The sequence below is a fragment of the Bidens hawaiensis genome, unplaced genomic scaffold (assembly GCF_021521415.1).
Source record: "Bidens hawaiensis isolate Kalapana, Puna unplaced genomic scaffold, B.hawaiensis_p1.1 tig00005272_1, whole genome shotgun sequence".
NCBI lineage: Eukaryota > Viridiplantae > Streptophyta > Magnoliopsida > Asterales > Asteraceae > Bidens > Bidens hawaiensis.
Window position 1 is genome coordinate 1,630,868 of NW_027491336.1, and position 19,814 is coordinate 1,650,681.

At 35.6% G+C, this 19,814-nt stretch overlaps 1 protein-coding gene across 1 annotated transcript; it reads right to left on the bottom strand.

Moving 5' to 3' along the window:
• Window positions 1-4,778: 4,778 nt before the first annotated feature.
• Window positions 4,779-5,976, bottom strand: LOC143629554 (uncharacterized). The gene has a single exon (XM_077098793.1). It carries the CDS (start codon window positions 5,897-5,899, stop codon window positions 5,054-5,056), a length of 846 nt encoding a protein of 281 aa, XP_076954908.1. The 5' UTR covers window positions 5,900-5,976; the 3' UTR covers window positions 4,779-5,053.
• Window positions 5,977-19,814: the final 13,838 nt, after the last annotated feature.

Genomic DNA, 19,814 nt, shown 5'->3' on the forward strand with positions numbered 1-19,814 from the left:
TGGATGTGTGCGAGTGGGGGTTTGGGGGTTGGGACTCATTCATTATACACATGAGTGTGGTTAACAAGAGGAGAGAGGGTTTGTATTTAAAAACCATTCTCGAACTTATTGTCTATCGATTGACACCCATGAATTGTTCACTTACGTGTTACCTTTGCGAGAAGATCTGACTTAGTAATCTACTCACGTATTTGTATTTCAGTTTGATGAACTGTTGCGAAGTGGAATTGCTTTAAAAAAACAACAACAGTCTGAGATCAATTGATCAGAGTATGGAGCAGGAAAAAGTAAGAGATGTATATAGTTGTTTATTTGGTTTTGTATGTAATAATTAGGCCGGATTGGATCGCTTACGCTACTTAATTCCGATTCCACACCCTAACACCTAGCCCCGTTGCAACCCATGGTAAGCCTCTTGATTTGCACGAGTGTCTAAGCATTCATCTAGGTGGAGGTTCGATAGTTGTACAAGCTTATTATAGTGGAATTGAAAATTTTCCTTTGAGTATACTAGCACATCATTTTAGTTTTAAAAGAAGTTACCGAGTGGAGAGTTCATTGTGAGTGATTTGCTGCGTGAAATAAAAATAGGAAGCATGTTAGGTTTGGAGAAATTTCTATTTTTGTTATGAATATGTGACGTGTTGCTAGTTCAAATATGAAATACTGGGGAATATGGTACGATTTGGGACCTTAACTGAGACTGGGATTTGATTAAATGATTGTTAGGGATTTAAAAAGGAATGAATGTGTTGCTTGAGGCAAGCAATGGGCAAGTGTGGGGATGTGACGGGTGGACCGTAGGGTGACCCTTAATTGTCATATATATAACAATCATCGTATGTTTAATTGTCTAATTTTAAGAAACTGGATGACTACGATGTATTTTGTCATGATAGGTACAAGGAGCCAAAAGGATGCTAGGAAGAAAGTATGGGAACAAAGAGTAAAAAAAACCAAGTGGAAGAAGTGAGTAAAGAATACAAGGAGAAAATGAAAAGTTGGGCGCTATCGTAGCTTGCGGTAGCTACCGTAAGCTACGGTAGATTGCACTCAAAAGATCCACCGTAGCACAGACGTTGGCTGCCATAGTTGTTTGATGGTCACTGGAAGCTACGGTAGCCACTGTAGCTTACGGTAGAGGCTGGACGCTGATTTTGTTTTTTGATTTATAATCAACTTTTGGAGTGACCTTTCATTACCGTGTGCCATAGTTTCGAAACAAAATCTATCGGGGGCAATTTTTAGGGTTAAAAACCTCTTGAAGTTATTTCATCTATGAATTTCGGATTTGATGTTGATATGATCATCCAAACGATGAGTGGCTTTTCTTTGTGTTCTTCCCAGATATAAGTTTTTATTGTAAATCACTATATTAATGTTCTTTAATTTCTGGATAGTAATCTAATCATCCGTGCTAGTATTACTATGGTGTGTTTGTGATTGTAATATAGTAATATTGTTTGATCTATGTTATGATCCATACGGAGATTCCGTGGGAGGGTATTTAGTTGGCTATGTTAATTGATCATTGGATAATAACCTCGTGTTCTAGTAATCCAAGTACTTGGTCCCATTTTATCAAAAACAATTGCACACACACGAATATGTATATGTGGTTCTTTTCGGTTGAACATTAACCTAGGTTGTTCATATGAAAGAGGAACACTCTTGCTCTTAATTGTTTACCAATTTCTTAGTTATTTGCAATTTAATATTGTTCTAAAAATCAAAGAAACAAAACTTTTAGATTATGTTTCTGCATTTTTTTATTTTAATATTGTTAATTTATGAGCTGCTTAGTAAACACATTTCCATAAGCTCCACGTGTTTGATACTCATTTACCGCTATCTATTAAGGTTTTTAGTTTATATTTGAATAGGATTTCGACCTCACGTTAGTCGCTGACGTGACAGTGAGAAACAAAGAAACATCCATACCTAATATTCTTATATTATAAACTATAAAGATAGATAACTTTTAACTTTGAGATACTTATAAAGTGGAGGTTTTTAGCAAGTGGGTGTGCTTACAAAAAATATTTACAAATTTAACGTGGTTTGAAAACTATTTATCAAATTAAATATGTACTTAACACTTGTTTGTCTCTCTCCTATTCTTCTGTTGTAAATTGTAATTGGATAAACCTTATTCAATAAAATTAAATTAATATATTGTTAAACAGTTGGTTAGTGCTTGAAAAGAACTCTTCGCTGTCTTTCAAGAGACGGAGTCCTCTCATCTTGTGCTTTCTATTTTTTCTTCTATTTACCCTCTTAATATATACTTATATTTTGAATTAGGGATGGGCAAATTCGGGACTGGTACCGGTACCGAAATCGGTACCGATGTGGTACCGTCGGTATCGAATCGGTACCAATGTTTTAAGTTTCGGTACCGGTACGGGACCGGTATTTCCCGAAATTTTCCGAAATTTTACCTTAAATACCGATCTCGTCCCGGTCCCGGTACCGAACCGAATATTTCGGTACCGGTACCAAGAATCCGCGATTTTCAGGACCGAGATCGGTCGGTACGGTACGGTCCCGATCTCATCCCTATTTTGAATGTATGAACGATTTCTAAAGTTTCAAGTAACGATTTCATAAGTATATATACTTAACTAGTTTGATCCTCCCATGTTACAGGAGTTTATTCAAGTTTTTGAATCGTTTTGCTATTTTATGATCATTTATTTTATTTTTTAACGTAGTTTTGTTTAATTTAATACATATATATTAGTTTGTTATTATAATTTTTAACATTTGGGTTTTATCAGTTGAGATGTTTAGGTTTTTTAGATTTTTAACGAACAAACATAAACGAACACGCGCATGTTGATTTTTTTAAATGTACAAACATGAACACAAATATTTGTCTAATGAAAAAAGGGGTGTTGATGTAGTTGACAATGGTGGGTAGTATCGAAAGTTAACCGACGATGGAGATGATAGACCAGAAACAGAGAACATGTAACACAGATAAATACAATTAGGGTTTGATGATGAAAGTGTATATCAATAAATTAGATCTTTTAACTCATTTGAGGGCTATTAGAGTTTGGTATGGCCCATAACCCGTGAAATGAACAAAAATCCATATTTTTTATTTCATCTATTCCATGACCGGAACAAAAGAGGCTACACGTTACACCACGATTTTAAACTTTTGTTTTTTATAATATGTTATATGAGTGTCATTACGTTTGTGGATTTTATTATCTTTAACATGTTAATTTGACGAAATTACTTTTTAGGTTTAGAGCATCCCCGTTTTAAGGGTTATCCGGGTTTGGTGAGACCCATGACCCGCGAAAATTATTGTTTGATTATGAAAAAGTTTCACAAATAAATGAGATGTTATAACCCAGTTAAAGACTATCTGGGTTTGGTAAGACCCATACCCGCAATTTTGGGTCAAATGCATGAGAAGCCTTCATTCAGAAATCAATCAATCTGATGGCTCTAGCGAACGTTGGGGACAACCTGAGAGCGACACGTAGGATTTTATGGTAGGCAATTATATAGATAGTTAGATATATACTTATATATTGATGTTTTCAAACTTTCAAGTTTCAAGTATAACAATTGAGAAAACAAATTTTAAAGCGTATATATATAATTAAAATAAATAAATAAACAAAATTATGGGTTACTCAGTCAGGTATATAATTGGGTAAACGGACCTATGTAATCTAGTCGGGTAATCGATTATATTAAAAATCCTAAACCCGCAAAAATTTTTAAAAGTAATCCCACACCCTAATAGAACGGGTATTACCAGTCCCAAATGTTTCGGGGTTCGGGTTTTTTCATTAAGTTTAGGTTTGAAATTGCTTATTAGCTTCTAACACGAACCGGCAAAAAATCAAACCACAAACTTGTTATTTCAGTTTGATTTGTAACATATTTAACAAACTGTGTTGCGATCGGGTTGCACTAGAACCGAACAAGTCGGCCTGTAACCTCATGTAAAATTAGAAGTAAACAAAATTTCAAAAAGATGTATTAGTTCAACGCATCTACCACCTGTTACATCTTCATTACAACCCTGACACTTCTACTACCCATTTGACCCGCCTATATAACAACCTGTTTAGAACATGGAAACAATTTTCAACCTGTTTTACCAATTAAGATAAATGTTTTACAAATGTCACATGATTTTACTTGTGTCCGAGTTAAGGTTAATAACTTTAACACAAATAAACACACGGATCATTTTCGGGTTTTGCCTAAAAACACCATGCACACCATTACAAGTGGACGTTTTTCAAGCACGATCATCGACCACATTCTTTCCTCTTTAACTAATTTTTTAAACAAATAACAATATAACACCATGCACCTCTCTTTTTATTCAAAATAATTTTCATGCGAAACCATTACATACCATACCATAGTTGTTATGGGCGTTTTTCCATGTACAACCTATGTAAGCATAGCTGTCAATACCAAATAGCGGTCAATAGCGACAACCTACCTATACGCTACGTGGCGAGCATTATTTGCCAATTTACGGTTTAGCGATAAGGTATTAGAATTTTCTTTTCTTTTTATAAAAAAAAATAGGGATTCCGTTCACAAAATTAAGTTTTTACAGTGAAGTAAGTTTGAATTTGGTACTGTTGATCGATTTTAATGCCTAAAAATTTGGTTCTAATTATCACTATTTCACGCTATTATGCCGCTATACACCAAATAGCAGGTAGCGAGCGGTACTCTCGCTATTAACGATACTATGTGGGCGTTTTTCACTTTTTAGGACGCCTTAAGTCTTAACAAACCATTTCATACATAAAAGCATCACCAGTGATGTTAAAAACTCGGTACCAATGATGATTGAGGGAGTTACAGGTATGTTTTAGAACACAAAGTATGCCTTGATATTAAACAATCAAGCAAAAATAAAACACCTGTTTCAGTCAAAACCAACTGTAACCACGGTTCAAGATGATCAACAAAAAACTTAAACCCAAAAACACAATTCAATTATAATTATAACAAAACAAACCACTCACCTGTTTAGCTTAGCTTAGCTTTCATCCCCATATCAAAACTTCGCATGACGAAAATACACAACCGCAACCAGACCAACTGCTCCAGCCGTCGCTGCAACCACCGGCCAATCCACCTTTGTATTCCAAACCTTCTCCACCTCTTTCTCCTTCGAATCCAGATTAACCTTCTCACTCAATTCCAATTTCTGTTGTAATTCCTCGATTTTGGATTCCAATTCATTAACCTTCGTCTCCGATATCTTCAACTTACCTTCCAAGTCATTCTTCCCTTTCTGCAACTCATCTCTCTCCTTCTTCAATTCCTCAACCACCGATTCGAACTCGTCCACCTTTGGCTTCAGCTTCTTAATCTCCTCATCTTTCTCGTCGATTTTAACCTTATCATCATTAGCCCTGACTTGAAACCCTTCGATCTTCGTCTCGAGTTGGCGAATTTGATAATCCGATTCGATCAACTTCACCTCGGAATCATTCAACCGATCCAAGAGCAAATTCCTCTCCTTCTCAAGAACCTCAACCTTCTCACTCTTGTCAAAATCAGTCTTCTTCAAATCCTCAACGACCCGCTTCAACTCCGCCAACTCAGCGGTCGACTCCTGAGCTTCAGACATAGACGAGATCAAATCATGTTGCAATCGTGATATGTCCGTCTCCATCTCGGCCGCCCGTGCGGCAACTGAACTCAACGCTCGCTTATCGGACTCCGATTCCTGAATCTCTTCCTCCAACTGCTTGATTTTAGCAGTCGATTGTTTGTTTTCTTGCTCCAGAATCTCGATCTTTTGCACCAGTTTTTGAACAGTTTGGCTTGGAGATTCGCCGGAATCGGTTTCGTTGACCGTGATTTCGACGCCGTTAACGACTGCTTCGTCGGACATGGGTATGGTGGTGTGAAGAGAGGCTAGGGTTTGGAGGGTTCGAAATGAGTTTTGGCTATACACCTGGTGTTATTATTATTCCTCATCACATAAAGTGATAAAGGTGTGAATATAAAAATGAACACATTTGATTTTTATGTTGGAATATCATAAAAGAAAACTAATTTATATGATTGTCATGTGCATTGATAAATAATAAATAAAAATCATTGCGATACTCCAAATCAATCGTTTATACAAAACATATTCACTCCTTCAACTTTTATATTAATAGACATTTATGTTATTTCTTTCTATTATTTTTTTCTTTTATTATTAGTTTTGTTTAAAAAAACATTTGCCTATTTTCTTTTCTATTTATCTTTTTATGTATAACATTATTTTTATAATAAAATCATTTTTTTCTTACTTAAAGGACGTTGTTTTTCTTGTTTTAAAAAAATTGTTTTTTTTTCTATACTTATTTTAATTCTTTTGGAGAGTGTTTTTCAAAAAAAATAAATAAAAATTTAAGAGATAGTTTACGTTTTTTATAAAAAATCATATTGTTTTTTTTCCCTTAAATGAAAGAGTTAAATAGCGATAAACAAATTTGACCCTTTTCCCAAGTAATATTAATCTAATGTACCCGAACCTAATAAAAAATAATTCAAATTGCTTAGAATACATATTTTTTTAAAGACAACTACATTAGAGAAAGTATATAAAACTTTTTTATACATAAAAGTAAATAAACTTTTATTTAGGTATTAAAGAAATAATATAATAAAATCAATAATAAAAAAATATAAAAAGACTGTAAAACAAAAATAAAAAATTAATAGTTTGTTATATGATATTTTGAGAGAATTACAAAATAAAATAAGAGGGTTATGTCAATTACAAATGTTAATGGTGCTTGATTAGTAAGGGAGAGGTACGTTTAGCCTAACCCTTATAAATTGTTACACAGTTTCTTTAGTTTGAAGCGTAAATGATCAAAGCTGCTCATTATTTTAAATTTGTTCATTAAAACTTCGAATTAAGTCGAGGTTATACGAGCTTAAGCTTGAGCCAAAAAGTAAGCTTCTTTGATAGACAAGTCTGAGTTTGAGTTTCATTAATCAAGCTCTAGCCTATTCACGAGCTTACATGAGTTTAGGGGTTGTTTGACAATCTTATGTTGAACTATTAAGAGGCATGACTGATTAAGAGGTTAAATGTGAATCATTCATCATGTCTCCTTGAATCATTCAGCATGTCTCCCTGAATCTCAACCATTAAGAGGCCTCCTGAGAATTTCATACCAGATCCACGTGAATGGAGGTCTACTCTCCAACCAACGAACGTTCTTGTGCTTAGATGAGTGCGATGGGGGGATGCTTGTGTGGACCTTACTGTAGTGTCCCCCTTAGTTGGGCTTAGGGACAACGAATTTGTTGCTAGGCAGGTCATACTAAAAGGAGAATCAGGAAATATTGCTAAGAACAAGAAGGCCTAAGTCAAGAATCAACACACCTTCATTCATTTTGTTTTCAATACATTTGTGTCACTTGTCGTCGATGTTGCTACGTGTCTTGAAATGGTTCAGCTTGTCATGCACAATAGCTTATCGATGCCAAAGAATTATAACTTTATTTTCAGTAGAATCAGATGTGCTATTTATAAGGGGTGGCGGCGCAACTTATTACCCGATTACTTGTCTCTGTTTTGTATTTTGATCCAATTATGTTTTTTAATTCAAGATATGTACACCAAAGGTAAACATATGTTAAATTACATAAAATTTATAATATATGCAAACTATTTATTATAAGTATATGTGATAAACCGGAATTCGTTAATTGTTAATAAATTAGATGAGCACAAATAAAGCTCAAAATCAGGTTCTCATAAGTTAAAAGAGCTTGAGCACATGCTTAGTCAAGGGCCGGGGTCTGCTAAACTCGTTTACACTTCTAGTATGTGCGTTTCATTTTTACATTAATAAAATATGTTGTACATTCAAATAAGTCAATCTTTATCAGCATTCTAGACAAAACATTGAGTATATTTTAATAGTATAGGAATCACCATGACTCGTATATTAAAGTATCTAGTCTTACGATTGATCGATGTTAAATGATTAGGGTTACGGTGTGTATATGTGTGTGTATTGAGAGAATAATTGGGTAGAGTAACGAGAGGAAAGTTAAAAAAATAATCAGAAATGTTAATTTAGAAATAGTTTACAAACTATATATAGACGATGATGCATTCGCTATACATGCATAGCGAATGAACCATATTCGCTACGCCATTCGCTAGATACCCCTTAGCGAATGGCCTAATACATTAAACTCCCGTTCGCAAACATTCCCTAATGAACGGGGAACAAAAATTGTATTAATTTTCTATACATTTCATAGCGAATAAATCTTTACATTAATTGCAAACTAGTCCCTATAAATTAAACCATTACAAAACAATATACAAATAATGAGATGACTATAGATGTATCAACAAATTCCCCCTCATCTCGAGCTTTGTCGGTCTTCACATCTTGAAACGGTTGGTCTTCCTGTCAGCACAACTATGAATCCCAAATGCATGACATATACGTACACCCTGTTGGAATTGCATAACGAGCTTTTTGTCTTTATTGTGCGCCCATCTGATCTGATTGTTGAATAAAACGTTGTTATCATACTCAGAGCAACCATACCATATCCAAAATCCGAGAAACTTTATCTTTGTTGGGTCATGAATTGGTTAGACTAATGCATATGACATGATCAAGACTAAAGTGACATAAACAAGGACGAGTTGAAGAACTGCATTGTTGTAGTACCCAACTCTCTATGGATTTCGGTTAGGCTAGTCTGAAGTGGAATAAACAAGAACGAAGCTACAAACCAAGGGGGAGATTGTTGGGTCCATATTTGGTGGTTTGTACTTAGTTCTATGTATGTTGGGTTTACTTTTGGGCTATGTATGTAAACCGAGATCCTTATGGATCTCGGTGGGCTTTTGGTTTATGTGGGCCTAGGTGTTTTGGTTTCCCTATATATAGTTCATGTAATGTATAGGGTAAAGGTTGTTCACATTAGCAGAGAGTGAGCAGAACTAGAGGGTTGTTCATTCCTAGTAATTGTGATCAAGTATTGTAAGTGCTTAAGCACCCGACGTATTTATCAATATACGTGTGTTTTAAAGCAACTCCGTGTTAATTTACTTTGTCAACTCGTGTTCTTGAATCACCGAGTATAGGTATTCCGCACCTATATTTGTTGTATTGATATCATAATTGTAGTGATCCAGATTCGGGACTTACAATTGGTATCAGAGCCTTTGACGAATTCAGGCTCGTTATTGTGATATCAACAGATTCAAAATATAAATTCTTGGTGGTTGTTTTAGTGTTTCCGGCGAATTGTTCATCGGAGAAGAGAAGGATCTGTTTTTGGGTGAAAGATTGACTTTATTTTGTAAACAAATCAAATTCCACTAAATTAGGGAGTTTGTTGTTGTCAAAGTCAAACTGAATTTGATCGTTTTCGGCCATATTTCAGAGTTCTCGGCCAGATCTAAAGGTTTTCGGCCAAGTCTGCTAGTTCTCGGCTTAAGATCTAGTGTTTTCGGCCAAAGACTATTGTTCTCGGTCCACTGTTCATTGTTCTCGGTCAACGATTGGAGTTTTTGGTCAAAAGGAAGGGTTCTCGGTCAACTGAGTTTTCGGGCAGAAGTGTTCTCGGTCAAATCTTTGAGTTCTCAGTAAAAAAAAAACATTTTTTGAAAATGTAAAGATTCATTTTTGAAAATTTTTCCATAATACTCCTTATAAGTAAAGATTCATTTTTGAAAATTTTGGCGAAAACATTTTTTTTCGGGTGATTTTCAGTGAATTTTTGGCGGGAAATTCGAAAAATTTGTCTTGATCGAAATTTTCCCTGGACGCCTCTTTTGAGAGGGACATCTGTTTTGAGAATTTTGGCGATCATATTTTTTTCGAGAAATTTTGGCGGGAAAATCAGTTTAATCTCTTTAATTTCTCAACAGATTCTCCACAACTCATCTCAATGTTTGGAAGTACTCTTAATCAGTTTGCTCCCTCATAAGAAGTATATCAAAATCCATCTGAGATAAGTTTTAAACTATGTTCTTTAAATTGTGGTGAAAAAATAGAATTGTATAAGCTTCATTTTGATAACCTGACTAGAGATATGGAGAGAATAAAATCAGAAAATTTTAAACTAAAGAAAAATGAAAAGGGCTTTCTAGACAAAATAGAAGCACAAAACAAGGACATTAAAAAGCTTAAGTATGATTTTAGTATAAAGAGTTGTCATTACCTATATGTCAAACAAGAAATTGCTGAGTTAACTGCTAAACTGGAAGCTTCCAAGTTAGAAAACAAGGACATTAAAAAGCTTAAGTATGATTTTAGTATAAAGAGTTGTCATTACCTATATGTCAAACAAGAAATTGCTGAGTTAACTGCTAAACTGGAAGCTTCCAAGTTAGAAAACTTAAATCTAACTAGTAAGTTTGAAAAGGCAGAACTTGATTTTAAAAAATTCGATGGTTCCAGTAAAGTAGTTAACTCAATGATTGAAAACCAATTGTGGTGGAAGGAAAATGAAGGTGAGGGAATAAGACACAGTCAAGTTCCCCCACCTTACAACCACAATTATGTCCCTACCTATGTTACCAAAGAACAGAGGAAAATATAAAAGACATGAAGTATGGTAAACAGGTTCAATCTGAAACTGTTGGATTAGGATCCCTAGAGGAAATCAAGTCTGTTTTTAAATGTGTGAACAATTTTGATGCTACTACTTCATGTGCAGATATAGTATGTGATGTTGCTTCCGATATAGTAAATGATGTTGCTTATGATAGTAAAAGGGTTCAGGCTAGTGAAAATGAATCCTTTTCTAACGTGTCATCAAACTCAGATGACACAACTCAAAAGTGTACTAATAATAATACACAGAGTTGTGGCAACAAAGGGAAGGCACGTAAGAAATCAGCACAACAAGGACAGTCTCGTCCTCATAGATCCTACGGATATCCACGTGTTGATAAATCATCGGGTGCTACTTATATTAAGAGGCAAACATGTTACCACTGTGGCACACCAGGACATATAGCCAGAAATTGTGTCCATCGTCTATATGTTCCCTATTACAAGCAAAATCAGAAGGCTACGCCAAGGGGCAAGAAGAATGGAAAAACCTTTCCTAAGAAGGAATTCCAACATGAGGCAAGTGCTTCCGTCGACTTTAGAAGAAGGATGAAGGCGTGTTTCGTCTGTGGGAACGATGGGCATTTGGCAAAGGAGTGTCACTACCGTGCTGTTAATAGACAAGCTTCTCAAGTGAAAGGTAACAACTTTCAACCGAATCCAGTGGTTAAACAAAATGCTTATTTTAGAAAAACACGAGTATCTGTACAGCGGGTCACACATACTCAAGGATTCAAAGCTAATATGACAGGTTTGCACTCAAATGATTTAGAAACTGTTAAAAGAAAAAATTAATTTTTCAGAAATCAAAGAGTGTTGAGAGTTCTAAGAGTTCGAATTCGAATTGCTCCACTCCAAAGTCTGTTCTTTCAAATTTCATTAAACCAAGACAGACATGGAAACTTAAAACTCAGCAAACAGAATCTGTAATGACAAATGATTCTGTTAAAGATGGGAAAGATATGAGTTGGCAAGAGGTCACATATGTTGATGCCCAAGGGAACCCCAAGACATTTATGACTTGGGTTCCTATGTCCAACTGATCCCGCTATGCGTGTAGGAACAACCACAAATTCATTGTTTATTAAATGGGTTGTTCCTGACAGGGCAAATATCCATTGTTTTTAAATCTTTAAACCATGAAATGGATTATTTGTTGACATGGACGGGATTTTAGGGTGACATAACGTTTTTAATCTGCTCTCTAAGTGTGTAGGAACAAATCAGGGAATACATTGCATATTAAAAGGCTTGTTCCAGACATTCAACTCGCAAAGATGCAGAATCTCAAAACTAGCTTATTCCTAGGGGGAGATTCTCACAAATGAAAAATGATGTCTTAAAGATAAAAGGTAACCGTATCACTTTGGTATGAAATATTGATCAATCAAAAACATTTTAAATTTTTAAAATTTAAAAATTCAAAAAATATGTTCACGTATAGTTTTTCGAGTATAGTGTATTTTGTTCCTCAAAAAATGAGAAAATAACTTGAACGTACATGAGAAATGATAGTACATCAGTTGACTGACTATCACACTTCATTTTTTATTAAATACTTCGTTTCGACGATTGAGTCTTTTTGAGGTTAAATTTGTACATAAAAGTTTTTGCACAAATTTAGGGGGAGAATTTAAAAAAACCCAAAAAGAGTATGTGTGTGCGTTTAATAATAAAAAAAAATTCTATGTCTTTCAAACTTCACTCTCGCTTAAAATTATGTCGGTTGCTCAAGTTTGAGGAATATATACTTGTATATGTTTGGTCCGGTGATCTACTTGTAGATTCACAGGATAGCCATTTATCTAAAGACTGAAAGCATCTGGGGCGTTTGTGATGTGTTTCTGTGTTTTGAATTCTTTCACTTAAAATTATGTCGGTAATTCCAAGTTGGAGGGACACGTATTCTCATATGTGTTTTGGTCATGTTAACCACTAGTGGTCATACGGGATAGCCATTTACCTGAAAATTGAAGAGTGACCGGGGTGACTGAGTTCTTAACATGTTTGTCTTCTGTAATTTTATGGGAAGTGATACTATTATTCAGTTAACAGCTTTTTAGAAGCTTTAAAATATTTTCAAATGAAAATTGATCCAACCTTTGGAAAGTGATAGATAAATTGTTTCTGTGTGCCTAACGGGTGAAGTTATTAAGCTGAAAAGGCTCTAGAACAGTTATTGATTTGTATGGTAGCTTTCCATGATGCGTATAAGTTGAAGTGATATAAACTAAATATGCTAAACTTACTGTGGAGAGTCATTTTGAAGAAATATGCATGTCTCCATATACATATCTCTGAATGATAGGTAGAAAAGCAATTACCCAGTCAAACACGAGCTCGTTAGTGTCTTGATCACCAAAAATATTGTGCTATTATGTTTATTATTATAAAAAAAAGGAAAAGATGAAAAAAAAGGAAAACATGAAAAAAAAGGAAAAGATGAAAAAAAAATATAAAAAAACTTATTATGAGTATGTATATAATTTGTGTTGTTAAAAAAAAACTTAGTATTTCAAAAGCTTAAAGGGTCAAACTAGAACTACAGAGATGGGGGCACACAAGTAAGTTCTGTCATGTCTCGAATGAAAGGCTTGGCAGTTTACTGGCACTAAGTCCAACGTTCAACCATAAAGCTTAAATTTGCTTTTATATATTTTGATCAAGCACTAAGGGGTTGGAGTCAAATTAGGGTGATCTGGGAAAGCCAAATACGGTTTGAGAAGAGATAGGAGGCATCACAGGTCCATTAGTGATGTCCATCTAAGCTTTATGCCGAACTGAACCAAATTCATATCGCTGATGCAATGAAAATCATGCTAAGTTCGTTATACCTGCTATCAACATATTTCTTTGTGTCAGAATAACGCTGAACATGAATCTTTGTGAAAGCACCTTAAACAATATGATTCCATGTTCGGATCTTTTCATAAAGGCGGCATTTTTATCAAAAACTGAAATTTGATCCCAATTTTTAGCTAAATTACAAGAAGACCGGGTGATTAAATTTGTTTTATTTGTTGTTTTTGGTTTTATTTTATTTCATTTATTTTATTCTTTACTTCTTGATTACTCTTGTCAAAACAAATGTGTTAAGAAATTGTTTGGAAGTTTTCAGCTCATGAAATATGATATCGGTTATTGTATTATAGTTGGTTTAGCTGGTATGATCTCATTTTAAGTCTTTTCAAGAAAATTAAAAAAAACAGAAAAATAAAAATTACAAAAATATGTTTGTCTTATTTTGTTTTATTTAATTGTTTTCAAAAATATTTTGGTTGATCTTTCTATCAAAGTTGATTGTTCTTTCAAGACTGATTTCTTGCAATGGAAGCATATGAAGTATCTGAGACTTAAATTGGATGATGCTTTCAAAGGGGAGGATATGGAAGAGTATTGGATGCAGATGCTGAAGTTGCTGATCATGCTCTAGTAAAGATTCTGAAGATCTTGAAAGCATCAGTCTAAGGGCAAGATTGTTGGGTCATGAATTGGTTAGACTAACGCATATCAAAAGGCCACGACATGATCAAGACTAAAGTGACATAAACAAGGACGAGTTGAAGAACTACATTGTTGTAGTACCAAAATCTCTATGAATTTCGGTTAGGCTAGTCTGAAGTGGAATAAACAAGAACGAAGCTACAAACAAAGGGGGAGATTTTTGGGTCCATATTTGGTGGTTTGCACTAAGTTCTATGTATGTTGGGTTTACTTTTGGGCTATGTATGTAAACCGAGATCCTTATGGATCTCGGTGGGCTTTTGGTTTTGTTGGTACATGATGTCAGTAGTTCAGTATATAGTGTCTGTAATCGAGTTAGTATGTTTTGTATTTGGATTTAAGCGAAGTTGTCTCACAAGTTCGCCTGATATGGGCGAACTTGTTGAACAAGCGAAGTTAGTGACAACTTCGCCTAAACATGTTAGGCGAAGTTGTCGTATGATAAATACGGATAGGTTACGGCTTGTTTGCAGAAGTTAGTTTAGAATTCGTGTAATCAGTGATCGGGGTATCACGTGTTTCTAGTTGCAATACAACGTGTTCTTTGTTTATTGTAACGTGTGTTTGATTGTGTTTAACGTGTATCGTCTTCTACGCTCGTATCGTCTTACGTAGGGATTCCGCACCTACGTAGAACGAGATATTCCGTGTAGATCCGGCTGGGAACCTACAATTGGTATCAGAGCGTTTGCTCGTGATTGTGTGGTTCGGGATTATCACACGGGTGTAGAAATCGTTCCGTTCGACTATTCGCGGGACGAGTTTACGTTAATATACCGAGTTTTTGTGTCTTACTCACCTCCCACCATCAAAAACAACCCATTACACCTTCGTTTACCTCGCAAAACGTCAAAATCAAACCTGCAAAAACAATTGTTTATCAGGCGAAGTTGCCACTACTGTTTGTAGGGTTTAGGCGAAGATATAAGGTTAAGCGAAGTTATTAACAACTTCGCCTACCTCACAAGTTCGCTTATCTTAAGCGAAGTTATCTACAGGCGAATTTAAAAAGGAGCGAAGTTAAGAATTCAAGCGAAGTTAAGACTTAAGCGAAGTTAAGTTTAACTTCGCCTACAGTACTGTTCAGAATAAAATTTTTATTTTTGGTTTCTTTGAGTGCTCGTTTGTATTTCTTCCAACGATAACTTCTATAAATATCACAGAACTGGTGAAAATGGAGGTGGAAGCAGGTTCAGCTACTAAGGCACCGAAAATGCTTAAGGGAACCGATTTCGTGGCTTGGAAAGATCGGTTTGAGTAGTATGTTAAATCTCAAGATGCTAAGATGTGGGTGTGCATTCAAGATGGATACATTCCACCAACGGCTTTGTATGAAGGTCGTGAACAAATTAAGAAATACAACAAGATGGAAGAGGAAGAAAAGAAGATGTATGAGGCTGAAAGCAAAGCTCATGCTTCGATAACAATGGCTCTTCCACAAGAGATTCTTCACACCTTCAGGAAATATAAAACCGCTAGAGAACTATGGGAAGCGCTTGAAAACCGATTTGAAGGTAATGTGGGGATACGTGCATCCAAGATTAAGCTACTCAAAACCCAATTCTCGGTGTTCAAGTACTTGAAGAATGAATCACTTGATGATATCATCACAAGATATTATCACCTGATGACCGAACTCAGCAATTATTCCATTGTTTACAAAGAAGAGGAGATCGTGGAAAAACTCCTTGATGCTCTCCCACCGAAATGGGAGATCTACACTGTCTTGATGAGAGAAGATAAAGAGTTTGCCAACATTGACTTGGAAACAGCAGTCAACAAACTACGAACTTTTGAACTTAACATGGTTCGAAATGAGACACCAACTGATCAGGTTCAGGATCCGGGAATGTATGGTGCAAAAGTTAATTCAAGTTCAAGTTCGAAGTCAGAATCATCTGCTTACTACTCAAAGGGAGACTCGAGCTCTAACTCAACTCATGATGGTCATGTAACTCTCAACATGGACGGTGATGTGTGTTTCGTAGCTGGTGGAACAAACACTTCTAAACCTCAAACAACAAAGGGTAGTTTTTCTTCAAGTGTTCCGAACAACAACTACTCTCAGATGCCCATGAGTGTTAAATCTGCTGAACAGCAGTTTGCTCTCTATGCATCTTTCATTGCTTCGTACGAAAATTACATTAAAGGTAAAATTGTTGACCCTGCAACTTTAGACGAAGACTATGATCAGATCGATGCTGATGATCTGGAGGAGATGGATCTGCAGTGGCAGATGACAATGATAGTAAGAAGAGTTAAAAGGTTTATGAAGAAGACTGGTAGAAAATTCGTTGGTGAAAGACCAGGTTTTGATAAGTTAAAGGTTCGGTGTTATAACTGTCAACAGAATGGACACTTTGCTAAAGAATGCACAAATGAACGTGTAGAACGTAGTCAGAACAGGCCAACACAACCGAATGGGGGAAGTAACGAGAATAGGGCAATGATATTCAGACAGAACGGGGAATACAATTAGAATCTGCAAGTTGAGGAAGTGTTCGAACAGGCCAACTTGGTTAACATCGAAACTGAAGGAAAAAACAGAGAGACAAGAGAAGATCAAGCTTATATGGCAGAGGTGACAGATCAGCTCTCTGAGGTAAGTTCTAAACTCCCTTGTACAAAATGTGAAAATCTGTCTGAACAGATGAAAACAATAACTGATCAGTTTGTTAGTTTGGATGCTCAATTTAGAACATTAAAAGAAGATCATTATTACACTAAAACTAGAGAAAAAAATTACACGGTAAAAATAAAAGCTAGTGAGAAAGATATCAGAAGTCTTAAAGCCAGTCTAGCTGAAAAAATACAGGTAATTGATCTTAGCTATGAAGTGTTAGAAGAGAAAACCAAACTAATTGCTGAAAGGGATAAACAGATAGCTGATTACCAGGTGAAAGTGGTGGAACTAAACAGAAAGCTTGAGCAATTTAGAAATTCCTCCGCAATACTTGATCACCTCGTAAGTAATCAACGTTCCCCAGTTAAAAGGGGAGGAATTGGATATTCTGAAGTTCCACCTCCTTATAATCATAACTATACTTATGATCCTAGTAATCAGAAATCTGTTGATGTTGAAATTGGTCAGACAGTTCCTGTTAAGGTTACGATTAAAGATCCAGAAGTTAGTAAAAGCGAAACAAGTAAGCCTGTTTCTAATGTTAAGATTTCTGTTCCTAGTCCTGTCTCATCAAATTCGGACAAGACATCTGAGTCTAGTGAGACAAAAGAAGAGGCTGTGTTACTAAAACGTGGAGAGGAACATAAACCAACTGAAAAGAATTCTCCACTAAACCCGTATGTCCCACCATATGTTAGACAAACGGGCAGTAATGCAACCTCAACATCTAAAACAACTGTTGAGACGAAAGTTGAACACAGGAGCTGTTTCAGATACAATCTTATAGGACACCTGATTGCTGATTGTCCTCTGAATCAGAGATTCAGAGGTATGAGGCCTTCGAAAACTGAGAGTAGAACTAACAGTAATTACAATAATGGTAAAAATGAAAACTCATCAAAGTTCAGATATTGGACTAATCCAGGTTTTCAAAGAAGTCGATCTCAGTTTTTCCCTGTTAACAACCAAATCATTAGTAATAATTCATTTAATTTACGAAGGTTTGGATGGCCTCAGAGTCAATCTACTAGAAGGTATCCTTTTAGGACTTACAGAAATCATTCTAATACTAACTTTGGATAGCCAAAGTACGGGATGCCTTTTAACAGATTTAATCGACCCAAGACCAATAGGTCTTGGGTCCCTAGATTTTAATCATTTGCTTTAATCGTGCAGGAACAGTTGAACAGGGCTGCAAACAATCTATGGGTTGTGGATAGCGGCTGTTACCGGCACATGACGGGTAACAAGAATTTGTTACACGAATGGAAACCTGTTCAGGGAGGTAGAGTAAGTTTTGCTGGAGAGAGTGGTGGTAAAATTACTGGAATTGGAACGGTGACTAAAGGTAAAATGAAGTTAGAAAAGGTGAATTTCGTTGAAGAGCTGAAGCATAATCTGCTGAGTGTATCTCAGATATGTGACAAAGATTACACTGTGCACTTTACCAAAAATGAAGCAATCGTGCTGTATCCTGGTTTTAAGATACCAGAGGAATGGATAGTAATGAAGGCTCCAAGGGAAAAAAATACATATGTTATGGACATGAGGTCGACTGAGATGGCAACAGAAGAATCATGTCTTCTGTCAAAAGCAACTGAATCGGAGTCCGAGTTATGGCTAAATGGGATGATCAATCCCGAGTAACCGTGTTTTTCGTTTTTTACTTTGTTAAAAAAAAAGTCACTATCGCTTAGAATTATGTCTGTTGCTTTAGTTTGAAGGACATATCTTCGGATATGTTTGGTCCTCATTTCTACCTGTAGAGTATGAGGATAGCCATTAACCAGATGACTGAAAGTGACCGGGGCGGTTTATGATGTGTTTTTATTCTTTCGCTGAAAATTAGTCGTTCATACTTAGTTAGAAGGACACATACTCGTATGTGGTCGGTTCAGCTGATCCATTGGATCTTCAGGATAGCCGTTTACCTGAAGACTTCGACTTGATCGGGGCGATAGAAGTTGAAATTTTTTTTAGGGAGATGAAATAATTTTTCAAGTCTACTACTTCGTAAGAAGTTTCTTTACTATGTTTAAAAGAAAATTGATCCAACCTTGGAAAGTGATGAACAAACTGATCCTGTGCGCTTAACTAGTGAAGTTATTAGGCCTAAAAGACTTTAGAACAGTCATTGTATGTCATGGTAGCTTTTTATGGTGTGTAAAAGTAGAAGTGATACTAACTAAATCTCCTCGATCTTAAGTGGAAACTCATTAAGAGTTGTGTATGTCTCCGCATATATCTTTCCTAATGATAGGCAGAAAAGCGATTACCCAGTCATACACGAGCCCGTGAGTGTTCTGATTCCCGTGAAGATAGCGTATCAAGAAACTGCAATGATCCAGATTCGGGACTTGCAGTTGTTTACTACTCTGAAACTGTGTAAATGATTATTAAAAAAAAAAAAAAATTTATGTGTTATTGAGACATTCTAGAGCTTATAATGTTAATACTTCTCAATCAAGATGCAAGATAGAGAACGGGAAGAAGACTCTATTGATCGACGTGTACTTACTATTTAATCAGACACTACGGGTCGAGGTCAACTCGGGGTGACTTGGGGAAAGCCAAATACGCTTTGAGAATAGATAGGAGACATCATAATCTCTGAGATGTTGGCCATTTATATTTTGAGCTTAATTGAACCTAACCCGTATCACAGAAGCGATGAAAACCATTTTAAGTTATTTACCTTCTTACAACCTGTTTCTTTATGTCATAATACAGCTGAACATGGATCTATGTGACAGTCACTTAATTAGTATGATTCCTGTTCGGATCTTTTCTAAAACATGTTGGTCCCCGACTAGACTGAAATTTGATCCCGTGTACTTTATTTTTAAAATTTAATCTACTTATGTAGTTTTATGATTTTATACCTGGTTACTTGGTTCTTGATCGGATCAGTTAACTCTTTAAAGGAAGTTTTAAAAGTTAATGGCATTATGTTCAATTTATAAGGGTCTGTTTGGTCATGGCAGAACAATCAAGAGTAAATCTTATCCAGACTCATGCTATTCAGCGCCTCGTTGCGGAGAATCAAATTCAGTCGTCCGTCCTGATCGAGCATGGTAAAATAA